Source organism: Ovis canadensis, chromosome 1 (assembly GCF_042477335.2).
Source record: "Ovis canadensis isolate MfBH-ARS-UI-01 breed Bighorn chromosome 1, ARS-UI_OviCan_v2, whole genome shotgun sequence".
NCBI classification, from domain to species: domain Eukaryota; kingdom Metazoa; phylum Chordata; class Mammalia; order Artiodactyla; family Bovidae; genus Ovis; species Ovis canadensis.
In genome coordinates this window covers 106,662,396-106,678,580 of record NC_091245.1, presented here as the reverse complement: position 1 = coordinate 106,678,580, position 16,185 = coordinate 106,662,396, and the positions used below count along the sequence as shown (strand labels likewise).

The window sequence follows — 16,185 nt, the reverse complement described above, 5'->3', positions numbered from 1 at the left end:
CATAATCTTTTCAACTGTCACATGGTACATCCTTAAAGACTGCAATCTAATTATAGTTTCTTTTTTCATAAATTCCTCTCTTAAAAGATAATCTGATCATTTTGAGTTATCCATGCTCTGTCTTTACCATTACAAGTTGGCCAAGTGAGAAAGTTTTTTTCTGGCATGAAAATTATGCCATGTGCTGGACTGGTTGAGCCCAGAAGTGAGAAAGGATCCAATGCAAGCTCTTTCTGTGTGACAGCATTATTAAAGTCCTGTAAACTAGTCTTCATTTTCCCCTGTCACTGTTGGGGTGACTTTTACATGCCAATTCCCCAAGAAAATCCTTCTTTTCCTTTGCCCTCAGTTTCAAGATGAGATGGGATTCTCCAGCATGGAAGATGACGGCCCAGAACAGGAGGAACGTGTGGCTGAGCCTCGGCCTAACTTTAACACTTCTCGAGCCTTATGGTAGGCTAACCAAAGACTTTGAGACCTAGAGTAGAGGAAAAGTGTATGTCTGAGAGGGTTTTGAGAAGTTTTGGTTAACAGTTTCTCATCCCTGACTACCTGTTGTTACTGTTATAAGGATGCTGAGCCCCATGGGGGTGTTGGGTGTGAAGTGAATAATTCTCCTTCTTATGGGGCAGTGCAGCTCTAGACCAAGCTGTATCTGTTTGGGAAGGGAGAAAAAGCAGTAGCTGGCATCCATAGCAGCTTCTCCAGGGGAGTGGTGCTGGAGAGGTGTGTAGGACTCTGTGTGGCCAGCCATACAAACTACTCCAAAGTGTAATATCCAGTATGTCCTTTTTGTTCTTCTGCTTTTCATTAACAGAATGATAGTCTAGTAAAAGTTAATGAACCTTCATTAGTCTCCAGGGCATTAATTGAGCAAACCATGAAGCACCTGCGGTAATGCCCTGGAGTCTCAAAAGTGTGTACTGCCCTTTTCACATGAATTAGCACTTCTGTTGTCCCATCCAGAAAGTAGAAGCTTTAATTTCCCCCCCTATATTTGTGTTGAATTTGCAGAGTTCATCCATACTTTGTTGTTATCCATTCTGAGTAGCAGCATACTATCATTAGGTACCGGCTAGATGTCAGGGTATGGTTTGTGCTTTGGGTGGAACAAAGCAAAACCCAAGGACTTATAGCTTTTAATTAGTCCTGCGCTTTACCTTAACAGCATTACCTAACTAGAGAGCTTTGGATTCACCTGAAAGCTAGACCTTCAGGTAACATGCAATTTAGCGAAAAAGGCTAGGTATACTAACCAATGCCTAAAAGTCGGGAGTAGCAGTCATCAGTTCAGTCAGTTCAGTCGCTCAGTCATGTCTGACTCTTTGCGACCCCATGGACTGCAACATGCCAGCATTCTCTGTCCTTCACCAGCTCCCGAAGCTTGCTCAGACTCACGTCCATCAAGTCAGTGCTGCCATCCAACCATCTCATCCTCTGTTGTCCTCTTCTCCTCCTGCCTTCAGTCTTTCCCAGCATCAGGGTCTTTTCCAACGAGTCAGTTTCTCGCATCAGGTGGCCAGAGTATTGGAATTTCAGCTTCAGCATCAGTCCTTCCAATGACTATTCAGTCATATTCCATTATAATAAATACCATAATATAACCACAACAGAAATCTCAAGAGTTCCTTTTTTCCCCCCGACTTTGTTGAGTTTTAATTGATAGAAAAGGTTCTAAAATGTTGAAAGTGCCCAGCATGATGATTTGATATACATTATGTATTACAAAAGGATTTCACCCATGAAGTTAATGAATACTTCTGTCACCTCACATATTTACCGTTTTTCTTTTTTTGAGAACATTTTCAAGGTCTCTTAGAGTTCTTTTTTTTTTCTTTTTCCAGTTTTATTTTTATTGATTTTTTTTTTAACACCAAAAACATTTTGTATTGGGGTACAGCCGATTAACAATGTTGAGATAATTTCAGGTATACAGTGAAGCGACTCAGCCATACATATACATTTATTATTCTCCCCCAAAGTCCCCTCCCAGCTTGGAGGGAGAACAGAGTTCCATGTGCTGTACAATAGGTTTTTGTTGGTTAACCATCTTAAATATGGCAGTGTATACATGACCTTCCCAAATTCCTTCACTATTCCTTACCCCGCAACAACCATGAGTCTCTTTCTGTTTTGTAAGTAAGTTCATTTGTATCATTTGTTTTTAGATTCCAAAAATAAGGCAGGTCACATGATATTTCTCCTTCTCTGTCTAACTTACTTCACTCCGTATGATACGCTAGGTCCATTCATGTTACAGCAAATGGCTTTATTTCATTCTTTTTAATGGTTGAGTAATATTTCATTATGTGTGTGTGTATACATATATATATGTATGTATATATACACATGTATGTATATATGTGTGTGTGTATATACCCCTCATCTTCCCCTGAAGGAGGGCATGACAACCCAGTCCAGTATTCTTGCCTGGAGAATCCCCAAGGACAGAGGAGCCTGGTGGGCTACAGGCCAGGGGTCACAGAGAGTGAGACGTGGCTGAGCACAGGACGGCGGCTCACCCCATCTTCTCTGTCTGTTCCTCTGTCAGTGGGCGTTTAGGTGCTTCCACGTCTTGGCCGTGGTGAACAGTGCTGCTGTGAATACTGCGGTGCATGCATCTTTTTGGGCCACGTTTTTCTCTGGATATACGCCCAGGAGTGGGATTGCAGGGTCATATGGTAGCTCTGTTTTTATTTTTTAAAGAACTTTCACACTGTTCCTTAGAGTTTGTATTTGATCCGCTTACTTCACACCGTATGTCATAGAAAGAAATTCTAGTGTAGCAGAATAGAACCTGAGCACCTACTATCATGGGACTTGATCAGTAGACCTATTTCGTTTCCACTACACACCTCTGTGTGCCAGTTTTTAAAATTTGGGAATTACATAACTACTTAAAAAGTTCTTACTCAGTTCAGTTACCTTCCGGTATTCAGTTGATCTGCTTAGGCTGCTGCTGCTTTTCTTTTAGCTGGAAATACAAACCTAGGTTATTATTTGATTATGAGTAAAATATCACATGGAAAGTAGGTTACTTGTGCTCCCCGTATCAGCTGTCCATCGAGATAATGCTTCTTAGAATCAGATACACCTCTTTTTGCATTATCTACTCTTTTTTCCTGCTTCTGGTCTGTTCCTCTGCTAGGTATGCAGATAATCAAAAGAGTTTTCAGTTCTCAGTAAAAGTGTACAGAGGACAGTCCTGTGTCTACAGATTTTCATCCTGGGCCTGCCCATACTTGCAATAAATACTGTTAAAGGAAACATAATGTTTACCCCCCGGGGGCTGTTGGAACAAAGTTATGATCCTTCAACTATTGTACAATCTAGAGGATTTATTGAATTAGGATTACCTGCTAGTCATAGCTGCTTGAGCAGGTTGTATGCTGATTTCATAGAGTAGCAACTTTTGCTTAATCACTTGGGTGTCTTCTTCTGCGTCTGCCTCAGAACTAGCATTTGGATTCTTACTTCAGCCCCTGACAGTCTCTCTCTGTCTCTTAGGAAGTGGGGGTGGGAGGGAAGTGATAGAAAGCTTGGAGGAGGAATTTAGAGGGCTAAGATATTTTCATGGAGATGAGCAGGGTCATACCTGAACCACCTTCTCACTATTTATCTGAACTGCCATGTGCTTTAGGGCCTCCCAGGTGGCACTAGTGGTAAAGAACCCGCCAGCCAGTGCAGGAGACACAAGAAGCGTGGGTTTAATCCATGTTTCAGGAAGAGCCTCTGGAGTTAAGAAATGGCAACCCACTCCGGTATGCTTGCTTGAGAAATCCCATGGATGGAGGAGCCTTGTGGGCTACAGTCTATAGGGTTGCAAAGAAACAGGATGGAAGTGACTTAGCATGCATGTAGCACCATATGTTTTAGTTTGTGCCCTTTCTACTCCACGCTAGAAGGTCTTTGAGTTTTTAAGAAAGGAAGTCAGGGCAGCCTGAATGAATAGGAGCTGGAGAACAGGAAATGCTAGAGCTGGGGTGGGAGTAACAGCTAGCTTAGAGAACAGATGTTGTGCTTTGGGAAGATTCTGTATCACCATTAAGAATAAGTCCCAGATTAATGTAACTGTCAGTGGGATGCGAAAATCGTGGGTTCCTATTAGCTCCTTGGCTGCTTTGTTATCCAGACATTACCCTATGTTTAGATTTTAGTTTAATTTTACCTTCATTAGTATATTACTTAGAGTACTGATTTTAGGACAATGGGTAGGGGACGATTAAGAACCATCTTATTTGCATCTACTTTGGGAGAAGATTTGGGTAGGCTAGGAGTTTGCCTGTTGGCTAAAGTGAGACTTGAGGATTAGCAGTAGATGGAAGTTGCTCAGACTGGCTTAGCCCATGGTAGGAGGGAACTGGATGTTGTTTTGGACCCATGGAAATATTCAAATCCAGTCATCTCCCTGTGGGGGATAGGTTTGAGGAGCCACTGGCCAACTTACTAAATGAGCAACATCGCACCGTGAAGGAGCTACTTGAACAGCTGAAGATGAAATCTTCAGCCAAACAGCAGCAGGAAGTAGAGAGGGTTAAGCCCCAGAGGGAGAAGGTTCATCAAACTCTGATTCTAGACCCAGCGCAGAGGAAGAGGCTGCAGCAGCAGATGCAGCAGGTAAGGCTCTTCTTGTTAATGTTAATATTGGATCACCTTCATCTTTTGAGATGAAGCCAAAAATTAGCAGCTTGTGAAAGTCAGAAATAGGTGTCTTGGTAACCATTGAAACCACAGGACCACATCTTCACTTCAGTCAGGACCTTGAAAAGTCACCATGTCGTGTCTTTATGGCTCAGATAAGAATGCATGTAAAAGGACTTCCCTGGTTGCCTAGTGGTTAAGACTCCAGGCTTCCAATTCAGGGGGCACAAGTTCAATCCCTGGTTTGGAACTAAGATCCCACATACTGCACATCATAGCCTAAAAAATAAATGAAAAAGAATGCTGTAAGATTTCAAAGAATCTTTAGTAATCCCTTCTGAATTGAACAGCCTTATGCCAGAGTAGTTTTTGTTCTTTCTAATCTCAGTTCGTCTGGTTTGAGGTTGAATTTCCTTTGATTCTGTCGTTTTGCTGAAGTAGAGCATATCTGAGAAAAGAATTCATACTGAGATAACTGTGTTGTTTTAATAGTCTCTCTAGAAAGTGAAATGTATTTGATAAAGTCACTGACATTGGTCTTCTGGGTTCCTGAGATGACAACATCATAACATGTCACACTGTCTTATTTTCTTTCCCTTCCCAGGATGTTCAGCTCTTGACGCAAATTCACCTTCTCGCCAGTTCTAACCCCAGTCTCAGTTTGGAGGCCAGGACCACCAGGATACTTCTTGTAAGGTTTCAGATATCCCTAATCTAAAGAATTGTGTGTTCAATTAGTTAGGAAGTCATTTCTCACAGATACCAAGTCATCATGAGCTACGTTAATTCTTCTCTCCGCATGTTCTGGTAAATATTTGTATGGCTTCCTATGCTTGCTGAGAAAACATAAGTTACTGCTTCCCAGGAAAGGACAGAGTGTGTATTCAGTTTTCTAAAGACAGTTCCTTTTATCTTTTTACTGGGTGCTCTTCCTCACCTGTAGATCCACCCATCTTGGGCTTTTGGTACTTCTCTTCTTTTTATTGAATTCATAATTTATTAAGCTTGATATCATTGTTTTATGTGTAAAATTAATTTTGCTTGTGGCATTTTGAAATATTTTGGAGGAAGGGCTTTTAATTTCAAAATGTTGGGAATTCCCTGGTGGTCCAGTAGTGTATGATTCGTCGCTTTCACTGTCAGGGCCCAGGTTCATTCCCTTATTGGGGAGCTAAATAAGATCCCATGAGCAGCCGGGAATGGGCAAAAAATTCACATTTTAAATCTGAACTTTGAGGCAATAATAAGGATATTCTTTGCTTGTGGGGTAAGTCTCTGGAGTCTGAGTTGACTCGTAATCAAATCTTCCTTGGATAGTTAGCGGAGTATGTTTCCCTCTTATTGTGTTCAGAGGATCATGAGCAATACTTTATTCTGAGTGTTATTCAGAGGAACAAATAAAAAGTTATTTGTTAATTTTTTAAGTAATGGCTCTTACTCTTGAGAATTTTAATTCCATCTGGGGAGCTAGAATATACATCCAAAAGGCTGAGGAACACTCAGATTGAGAATAAAACAGGAATAAATTAGTATATCAGAGATCCTCAAATATCTGAGGATTTAGTAGAAGAGCTCTCTTAATGGAAAAACGTTGATTATGAATGACGTTATGATGATTTTAACCTCTTTTTTTCCTATTGTAGGAGGGACAGTTTTTCTCTCAGAGGCTAAGAGCTACTGGTATTGTCTGGAACTTACATCTCCTTTGTGTTCTGTTTTCCCAGAAAGAGCTGGGAACCTTTGCTCAAAGCTCCATTGCCTTTCATCATCAGTTCAATCCCAAGCAAGTTTCAGACCTTGTTCCAACCCTGTAACCTGATGGGAGCCATGAAGCTCACTGAAGCCTTCAGCACACAAGTCAGCATTGACTGGAGTCCTCGAAAAACTGTCACGAAGACTGGTAGGGAACAGATGGGTCCGCTCTAAGTTTTTATTTGCAGTACGAGGTGGGTGTCTTACCCCACAGACCATTTCCTAGGGATAATTTCCTAGGGTTGAAAGAGATGGGTATTTGTAATTTCTTTCCTCTCTCTTTTATCTTCCCTTTGTGTTCATTACCTAAGTTCTAGAACTAGGTAATAATACTTGGGTTTAAGTAGAGGATGGAGTCAGTGAACAGGACAGGGATGTGGGAGGTGGAGATGTGGGACTCATTGCTAGTAATTGGACTTAAATAGATATGAGGGTAAGTATTAGGAATTAGGTCAGGACCACTGGTATGAGATAAAGATGGAAGTCAAGTGGTAAAGTCAGGTTATATTTAGGTTTTTACTACTGTCTTCTTCATTAACATCATTTTATTTCCCACAGTGGTTATAGTGGTGTCTCCATTTTGAGTGAAACATTGATTTGGGAGTTAGGAACAAAGTAAACATGCTGTACATTTGCCATGTTCAATATTTTAAAGACATCTGCAGGTTTGGTTTCTACTTTCCTTGGTTTAGGTATTTTTTTGTAAAAATATTTGCTGTTCCTGTAAATCAAATATTTACTTCTGATTTCTTGCTGGTTTAACAAATTAATTGTGGTTTACTCTGGATTCAGACTTTGGTCTTCATTTTAACTCCCACTCTTATAATTCAATGGAATGTAAGTACATTATGTCATAGCCACTGATCTCAAACTGCTTTGTTAGTTATATGTTGGTAATGAAAACTTAACACCAGACTACAGTTTTAACTTGGGCTTCTCAGGTGGCTCTGTGGTAAAAGAATCCACTGCTGATGCAGGAGACACAGGTTCAATCCCCGACTCAGGAAGATCCCCTTTGGAAGGAAATGGGAACCCACTTCAAGTATTCTTGCCTGGAGAATCACATGGACAGAGAAGCCTGACGGACTACAGTTGATAGGGTTGCAAAGAGTTGGACACAACAGAGTACTCATGCGGTTATAACTTATATATATAGTGACCTGTGTTTTTCTTCTGGGGATATAAAAATTACATTTATGGAAGGAAAAATATGACTGTAGAGGTGCTTATCTCTGAAAAGGCAGAAGTGCCTGGAATTGGGAGGCTTAGACAACAAGACAGAAATGAATGAGACTGAATTATCTCATTCTCTTTCTGATTTTTTTGTCCCAACCTCAGGAAGAATCTGGGAGAACTTACTGAAAGTTAAGTAAGAATAAGTGAAATTTGGAATACCAGATTTGTGAGGGAGATTAAAGAAGTTGGAATCTTATCCTGGAAGAAAGAAAACATTGTTGAAGGTCACTTACCTTTCAAGGATTTAAAAGGGGAAGGAGGTAAAAATTTTTTGAGCATAGAGTATCTGCCAGGTGTTCCTCGGTACTTTATAAGTGCTGATGTTATTTAGTGTGTTAAGTGTTCCACACAGGAAAGAAAAAGGCAATCAACTTTTAATAATGTGGAATGGGACTCCTTTTAGGTACATGTTAGGTTGAGAATGATTGTGGAAACTTTTGGGAGAGGGGTATGTGGGTGGATACCCACATTATTTAGGGTCAGCTCTCTCTAAATGCCAAAATACATTTAGAAGCTTTTGTGAAGCCCTCTTTTGTTCTGGAATTTCATTTACAATGAATTTTCTTCTTACAGCCTATAGATTGCCCTATTTGCCAAAGCAAGTGGCTTGGATCCTAGCCACGAGCAAGGTTTTCATGTATCCAGAGCTACTTCTAGTGTGTTCTCTGAAGGCCAAGAATCCCCAAGATAAGAATTTTTTCACCAAGGCAGAGGACAGGTAAGGACTTAGTATAGCAGAGAAGAAAATCAGAAGACTTGTGTAATAAGGAATGGACACAAAAGACAAAGAAAAGCCGTGTAGAGGGACACAGTTCTATATATGTACCTGTTTCAGCAGTGCTCTTTTTAAGGGATTACATATACATTTTGGAAACATTTTATGTTGTAATTTTTCTTTTGTTTATCATAAAAACTAATCTCATGATACTGTTGGAGGAAAATTTTCAAGGAAAAACATTTGTATCCATTATTCTCATCAGCCCAAGACAATGATTTTTTTCTTTTTATATTTTGTACATAATTATTGCCAATTTGAGTTTAATTTTGTTTTGCTTTTTTTAGCTTAACATCTTCTTGAAATTGTTTTTCTATGTGCCATGGTGTAGCATTGTCTTTTTTTTTTTTTTGTCTCTGTATATTGTCCTTTCAGGCTGTATTAATGGCCCTATCATAGTCCTTTCATTTGCCTTTTTTCCCTCCTTGTCTTGTTTGGCTGTTCTAAGTGAGGCTTTACCAAGGATCTTTGTGCATAGCACTTTTGAAACTCTTTGAGTTTATCTCTTTGGGTAAATTCTCAAGAGTGAGATTATTTGATAAAGGTTATAAACACTTTTCTGGCTCATAATGTGTATTTCCCCACTGCCATCGGCACATATGTGTACAGGTAACTAATTGAGTATGTTACATTGGGAGGTACTGTTTGTGTGGATTTAATATATCTAACATGGTGCCCAGTATTTATTTTATATTTGTTTTATTAGAGCCATTCTCCTTCCCTCAAACTTTGTTTTTATGATTGCTATAAAACACATCATGTTGTGACATTTATTAGCAATTTATGCCTGGTTTTGCCTCTTATCACTTGATGGGAACACCTCACTGAGTCTTACTTGCATAGTACTTCTTAGCATTCAGTGAATATCTGAAATTTTCTGTTGAGTTTCCATTAACTTGTACAAGAATTAGCTGTAAAAAATGTGGGTTGCAGAATGTGGAGTTTGTCTGGGAGGCTTTTTTGCAGGATGGATTGTCAAGTGAGATTGAGTGTTACTGCCCCTTTCTCAGTTTGTTAGCTTTAGGCCTGAAGCACTTTGAAGGGATTCATTTTCCTAAGCCTCTGATCATCAAGTACCTTCTCACTTGCAAGACTGCCCACCAGCTGACAGAATTAAGAACCTCACAATGAACAGAGCTCCTGACAACATCATTGAAGTAAGTGCTCCCTGCATGCTCCGCTGGGCACCTTGGCTGAATGCAGCCATTCCTATCTTTTTCTCAGTTCAGTGAATAGCCTTTTATCTAATGCTGCTGCTGCTAAGTCGCTTCAGTCGTGTCCGACTCTGTGTGACCCCATAGACGGCAGCCCACCAGGCTTCCCCGTCCCTGGGATCCTAACTGCACACTAGCCCTCTTTTCCTTTCTAAGGTCATTGGTCTATTCTTTTTGTATGGAGTATCATCTTCTTCCCATGTTATGGATATTTTCGCTAAATATAAAATTGTTCAAATGTAAAAATACTCCTTAAATTTGTTTTCTTTTAGTTATTTATTCTCTTCTTCTGCTCTAACCTTCTTCAAAGGGTAGGCAACAATCCACTTATATCCTTCTTAATTCTTTTAATTTAGATGTTTATATCAAAGTTATAAAGCATACTTTAAAGCAGGGGTCCCCACCCCCCAGACCACAGACTGGTACTGGTCCATAGCCTGTTGGTAGCCAGGCTGCACAGCAAGAGGTGAATGGCAGGCTAGTAAGCTAAGTTTCCTCTGTATTTACAGCCATTCCCTATTGCTTGTATTAACGCCTGAGCTCCACCTCCTGTCAGATCAGCGGTGGCATTAGATTCTCATATGAGTATGAACCCTATTGTGAACCGTGTGTGTGAGGGATCTAGGTTGCCAGCTTCTTATGAAAATCATCCTAAAACCACCCCTTGGGTCCCTCTGCCCCTGTCCTGTGGAAAAATTGCCTTCCACAGTATCGGTCTCTGGTACCAAAAAGGTCAGGGACCACTGCTCTAAAGAGTTAAATACCTCTGTGAGTCTTGTCATGAAAAACAGTCATTTTTCTCCCCATTTCCTGCTAAGCAAGGTTTCTGCAGGGATGGTCCATTTACCTCTAATCTAGGATCTAGGTAGCATGCTTAGAATTACTATCACTTGACTTTTCAGATTTGGGCCTTCTCTATTAAACTGAAACCATGGAAGATGAAGACAGTTCTCCCCACACTCTCACTGCTTCACCTCAGTTGTATCACAGTGTAAGTTGGATTTTTTTCCAGAGTTTACATTATAAGCAGTGTGTAAAAACCCCTCACAGCTGAGCCAGGTGGTGTATCATGATTACTTTGCTTTTCCTGCTGAGTATTTTGTTTCTCCCAGGTTAATGATTGCATTTTTGGAGGGTGAGTAGGACTTGGTTTACTATGTATTTATTACCAGCTCATTGCAGTCTGCTTACGTTTCATAACTCTCTTTTCAACGTGCTCTGGTATTTTAGGTGCCCCGCCATCACCCTCGTCGTCCTGAGAAGTCCTTTGCAGAGCGCTCTGATGCCGCTCCGCTCTACCCACGCTGCTCTCTTGGCTTGCTGCACGGATGTCTTCTCTGGGTTTTTCTTCATGATTTTCCTGGGGTTTTGTTTCACCTCTTACTTGGGTTGGATCCTCTTATTTCTGTCTTTTTAAAAAATAATTTTATGTATTTACTTTTTGGCTCTGCTGGGTCTTCATTGCTCTGTGGGCTTTTCTCCAGTTACGGCACGCAGGGGGATGCCCTCTAGCTGTGGCAGCTTCTCTTATCGCTGAGCAGGGCTCCAGGGTGCGTGAACTTTAACAGTGGCAGTTCAAAGGCTCAGTATTTGCGGTTCCCATTCTCTAGAGCACAGGCTCAATAATTGTGCCCACGGGCTTAGTTGCTCCGTGGCGTGTGGGATCTTCCCGGATCAGGGATTGAACCTGTGTCTGTGTGTCTCCTGCATTGGTAAGTGGATGCTTAACACTGAGTCACCAGGAAAGCCCTCTTTAAAAACACAAGTTGCTTTTGCCTGAGCTGGGTCTTTGTCTTGTGCAGATTTTCTCTAGTTCCGGAGAGCAGGTGCTCCCCTTGTGGCACATGGGCTCCTCGTCGCGACGGCCTCTCTTGTCGCGTGCGGGCTCTAGGCTGCTCAGGCTTCAGTGGCTCAGTGTGTTGGCTCTGGAGCACGAACTCGGTAGTTTTGGTGAATGGGCTTAGTTGCCCTGTGACATGTGGACTCTTCCAGAAGTAGGGATCGTACTGTGTCTTCTGCGCTGTCAGGCAGATTCTTAGCCTTTGGACCATCAGGAGAGTCCAGATCCTCTTGTTTCTTTAACCCCACATCTCTTTTCCCTTGTTTTAGTGGAGCACATCCAAGTAGCATTCTGAGGTGGAGTGCCTGAGAAACAATTTTTTAGATTTAAACTGCTTGTATTTATCGTGTGTTATGACATGACATGACCAATATTATAATTTCCCAGTTTTGCCATTGTACTGTATACCTGGTTTGTATATGTGACTATTGTTACTGTGTAACAAGTGTACATAAGACCTGCCTATGAATCTATATTTACTCAAAATTAAAAGTTTGGACTATGTCTGTATGTCTATTCTCCCACATCAGTGGGTCTAACATTCTAGGTTGAAAATCACTTTTATCAGAACATTTTAAGGACTCCATTTTCTTCTAGTTTCTGAGCTGGCTCTTTAGAAATTTGATGCCCTTTTGACTACTGAACCTTTTTATGACACGTGTTTTTTTCTCTCCCTCTGGCAGTATGTAAGATTTTTCCTATTTCTTCAGTGTTTTGAAATTTCATGATAATAGGCCTTACTATGTGTCTAGTTTTACTAATTATGCCAGGTACTTGATAAACTTCACTTCAGAAAATCATAGGTTCTGGTTTTAAAACTCCTATACTCCTATCTACTGTGATACCAGGACTTTTACCTCAGGCTGCTCTTTCGTGAACTCTGCCATTAAACGTCAGTGTTACACAGTAATTTTGCAGTATGGGGTCTCACCCATATTCATCATTTTTGGTGTTCTGTCTCTTCATAATTTTCAGATCTGTGTCTCTGGTCCAGATTTCTCTTCAGAGCTCCAGATTAGTGAAGTCAACTGTTTCTAGGAGTTCTTAGCTCAGTTGCCTCACTGACTCCTCAGACTGAACTGTATGTCCCCCTGCACCCTCCAGTTGTTGCCACTGCAACCACCACCACCAGCTAACTCGCTCCCCACAGCTTACACTTTAGTGGAGCTGTTCTTCGTGGACGACATTACTGACTAGACATTTGCTCGATCTGTAAACCTGGGAGTTATCCTGGCTCCTTCTACTTGAGCGTTACCCTCTGTCTGTCACTAAGTCCTCGGCATTCTTACTTTGCTCCTGCTCTGTTGCCCATGGCCTTGGTTCAGCACCTGAACTAAGGTGCACCTATGTTAATGTAGTATTTTTCTAACAAGTGTCTCTGATTCAGGCTCCGCTGATTCCACCCTTCACACTGCTGCCGCAGCCACCTTTACTCCTTTAGCTCAGAGTGGAGACTGCTTGGCATGTGCAGAAGGCCTCTCCTGTCTGCCTCTGACTTGTCTCCTGAAGTTTCTTCACAATTCTTTGACTGTAACCAGACTGATCTCTTTGTGTTCTTTAAACACATTTGTGATTTTGAAAATGAAGTATATTTTGTCCTCCCTTGCTTCATTTAGCAAACTCTTGTTTCTTTAAAATTTATTTGTAGTTGGACCTAGTCCAGAAAAATCTTAAATTTGTAAATTTGAGTTCTGTGTCATTTTTTGTGCACATCTGTAACCTTTCTTACATATAATGTTATTAGTGGTTTCTTTCTTTTTTAAAAAATTTTTGGCCTCATGGGTCTTTGTTGGTGTGTGCAGGCTTGATCAGTACTTGTGATGTGCAGGTTTAGTTGCCCTGAGGCATGTGAGATCTTAGTTCCCCAAGCAGGGATTGAACCCTAGTCCCCTGCACTGGAAGGCGGGTCCTTCATCACTGGGCCACCTCATCATTGGTTTCTACTTGACTTTCTCTTCCACTGTCTGTAAGCTCCTTGAGAGCAGGGATTGCCTCCTTATCTGTATGCTCGGCTTGTAGCATAGTGCCTAGTGCTTATTGTCAGTGTAAACTCAGTTCCCCTCTTCATTCACTCTTAAAACTGAGCTGCTCAGTCTTTCTGTTCTTCTTTTCTTCCCTCCCAAAGTTACTTGCACCATTATTTGCTTAAAAGGAAGCTTCCATGTGGTGAGGATAAGGATTAATAAGGCACTCCCATTTGCAGGAGCAAATTTTAGATAAGATGACTCTGCTTCCTTTTTTCTGTAACCTAAACTTTTCCCTTCCTGGTGACCAGAATGGAGCTTATCAGAAAATATTAAGTAATAATAAAATATTTATTAATTGGAGATTAGCTTAATTTGAAATGCAGAGCAGTCAGTATATGCTGTTTGTGTGTATATATATATGTATGTGTGTGTGTCTCAGACCACTGCCCACCACACTTCCCAAACTGATGAATGCAGTGTTTCTGGAAGGAATGTGACTCATGCTTTATTTCTTCACACTCAGTTTTATTAGAAGACCAAACAGCTGCCCGTCTTAATGAAGTGCTGTGAAGAGATCCAGCCGCATCAGTGGAAGCCGCCTGTAGAGAGGGAAGAACACCAGCTTCTGTTCTGGTTAAAGGTACAGCGCTCCTCCTCAAAGTGTCAGGAGCAGAAGGTCACTACAAGCCTGGCAAGAACGTCAAGGATGACTTGCTTGACACCTCTGCTGCTTTAGTTATAGAACTAGGACTTAAGAAATCTTCCATCACCATTCCTCTCTTGTTTCTCCATCCCACTTCACCCTGGTGGTTCTCTAACCTTTTGAAAATAGTGGTTAACATGACAGTTTCTTAAAGGAAATTCAGAGGAGAATTTCTAGAGTGAAAATATCAGGATGTAGTCTTTTTAGAAATATCTGTTATCCTGCCAAAAAATCCTTCTTAAAAAGATGACTTGAGACTGCCCTGGAATGGCACCTAGTATCTAGAAAGCCCAATTATTTTCCCCTAATTCTAGCATGGGGTATATCTGAGTGTTCTTATCCCCATTAGGCCAGTCTGCTGTCCATCCAGGAAGAAATGCGGCAGATAGCTGATGGTGCCAGAGAGGTTGGAAATGTGACCGGAACCACTGAGATCAACTCAGACCCAGGCCTAGGAAAAAGCAACTTGGAACTGGAGAGTGAAACTCGGTATCCACTGCTACTGCCTAAGGGTGTAGTCCTGAAGCTAAAGCCAGTTTTCAGTTTTTGTAGGAATGTCTGGAGACAGAAGCTGTTGTCAGCCCTGAAACCCTTCCTTATCAGACCCAGCCCATTTCCAGCCTAGCTTCAGCTCTGGGAAGACACTAGCTAGGTCAGCTCACTCAGAAGCCCCTCCAAGCAAAATGGTGGTCCGGATTCCTCCCCTGATCCAGCCAGCCACAGTCTTACAGGCAGTGCCAGGTGGCCCTCCTCTGGGGGTCCCTGGGAGGGATAGTTTTGAGTCTCCAGCAGCACTGCCAGCTACAGCTGCTGAGGCCAGGACCAGCTTCCCTCTGCCTGAGCCGCAGACCTTGCTCTCCTCTGCCCCTGTGCCCAAGCTAATGCTGCCCTCACTTGCTCCTTCGAAGTTTCGAAAGCCATGTGTGAAACGGAGAGCCTCCAAGAGAAAGGGACCCAAGGCCTCTCTCTGTCTGAAGCCTGCCCCTCTCATCCGCCCTGCGCCTATTTTCTTCACTGTTCCTGCCACCACGGTCAAAGTTGTGAGCCTCGGCGGTGGCTGCAGCATGGTGCAGCCTGTCAGTGCAGCTGTGGCCCAAAGTCCGCAGACCATCCCCATCACCACGCTGTTGGTCAACCCTACTCCCTTCCCCTGTTCGTTGAACCAGCCCCTTGTGGCCTCCTCCATCCCTCCCTTAATTGTCTCTGGCACCTCTGTGAATCTTTCTGTACCATCTACCCCTGAAGATAAAGCCCCAGTGAATGTAGACATAGGTTGTCCCTTGACTGAGGGGAAAAATGCCTTTCAAGGCTTCGAACCCAAATTAGAACCTCGGGAACCCTCTCCTCTCTGTGCTGCTGTCTTCCCCAAAGAGGAGCACAGCCCAGGGCCTCCAGCTACAGACAGAGTGTGCCAGGAACAGCTGTCGGAGAGCAGTGCCTATGGCTGGACTATTATGAAAACAGAGGAAGGGAGGCAAGTCCAGGAACCATTGCCTCAGGGCTTCCAAGAATCTCTAAATACTTCCCCCTAGGATTTAGAGGAAATCCTTAAGATGAGCCTAAAGACCCTGGGGAGGACATCTATGGTAGATTCCTGGATCAGGATACCCATTATGAAATCGAAGACAAACACTGGGAAACTGGACACTGGCTTCCCAAGTGAGGAGTCAAGCGGGTCTAGAGAGGGGAAGGAACAGGCCTACCACAGGAGGAGGAGTCATCGAGCTGTTAGGTTGGTGCAAAACTAATTGCACTTTCGTATTGTTGAACTTTGCTGTTTGATATTGGAATACATTCTTAAATAAATGTGCGTATGTTATACATCATTTTAACCTGCATTTCTTGTTTTTATATTTTTTGCTAATGACATTACTTGCTGTGTACTTTATATTTGTTTTAGACTAGGAAATAATGTTAATCAAAAAGCAAGTTCTTATTGAGTTTGAAATGGGTGGTAAAGCAGCGGAGACAACTCACAACATCAACAATGCATTTGGCCCAGGAATTAATGAATGTACAGTGCAGTGGTGGTTCAAGAAGTTTTGCAAAGGAGATGA

At 42.0% G+C, this 16,185-nt stretch overlaps 1 protein-coding gene across 1 annotated transcript in view; it reads left to right on the top strand.

The window, feature by feature from the left end:
- The window catches only part of YY1AP1 (YY1 associated protein 1), a 34,099-nt gene extending 18,145 nt beyond the window's left edge, over positions 1 to 15,954 (top strand). The window contains 12 exon segments of the mRNA XM_069543982.1: positions 350 to 453; positions 4,422 to 4,617; positions 5,246 to 5,332; positions 6,366 to 6,425; positions 6,427 to 6,541; positions 8,203 to 8,347; positions 9,415 to 9,509; positions 9,512 to 9,561; positions 13,949 to 14,065; positions 14,478 to 14,740; positions 14,742 to 15,679; positions 15,682 to 15,954. Of these exon segments, the coding sequence (XP_069400083.1) occupies positions 350 to 453; positions 4,422 to 4,617; positions 5,246 to 5,332; positions 6,366 to 6,425; positions 6,427 to 6,541; positions 8,203 to 8,347; positions 9,415 to 9,509; positions 9,512 to 9,561; positions 13,949 to 14,065; positions 14,478 to 14,740; positions 14,742 to 15,679; positions 15,682 to 15,791 (2,280 nt within the window). The 3' untranslated portion in view covers positions 15,792 to 15,954.
- Positions 15,955 to 16,185: the final 231 nt, after the last annotated feature.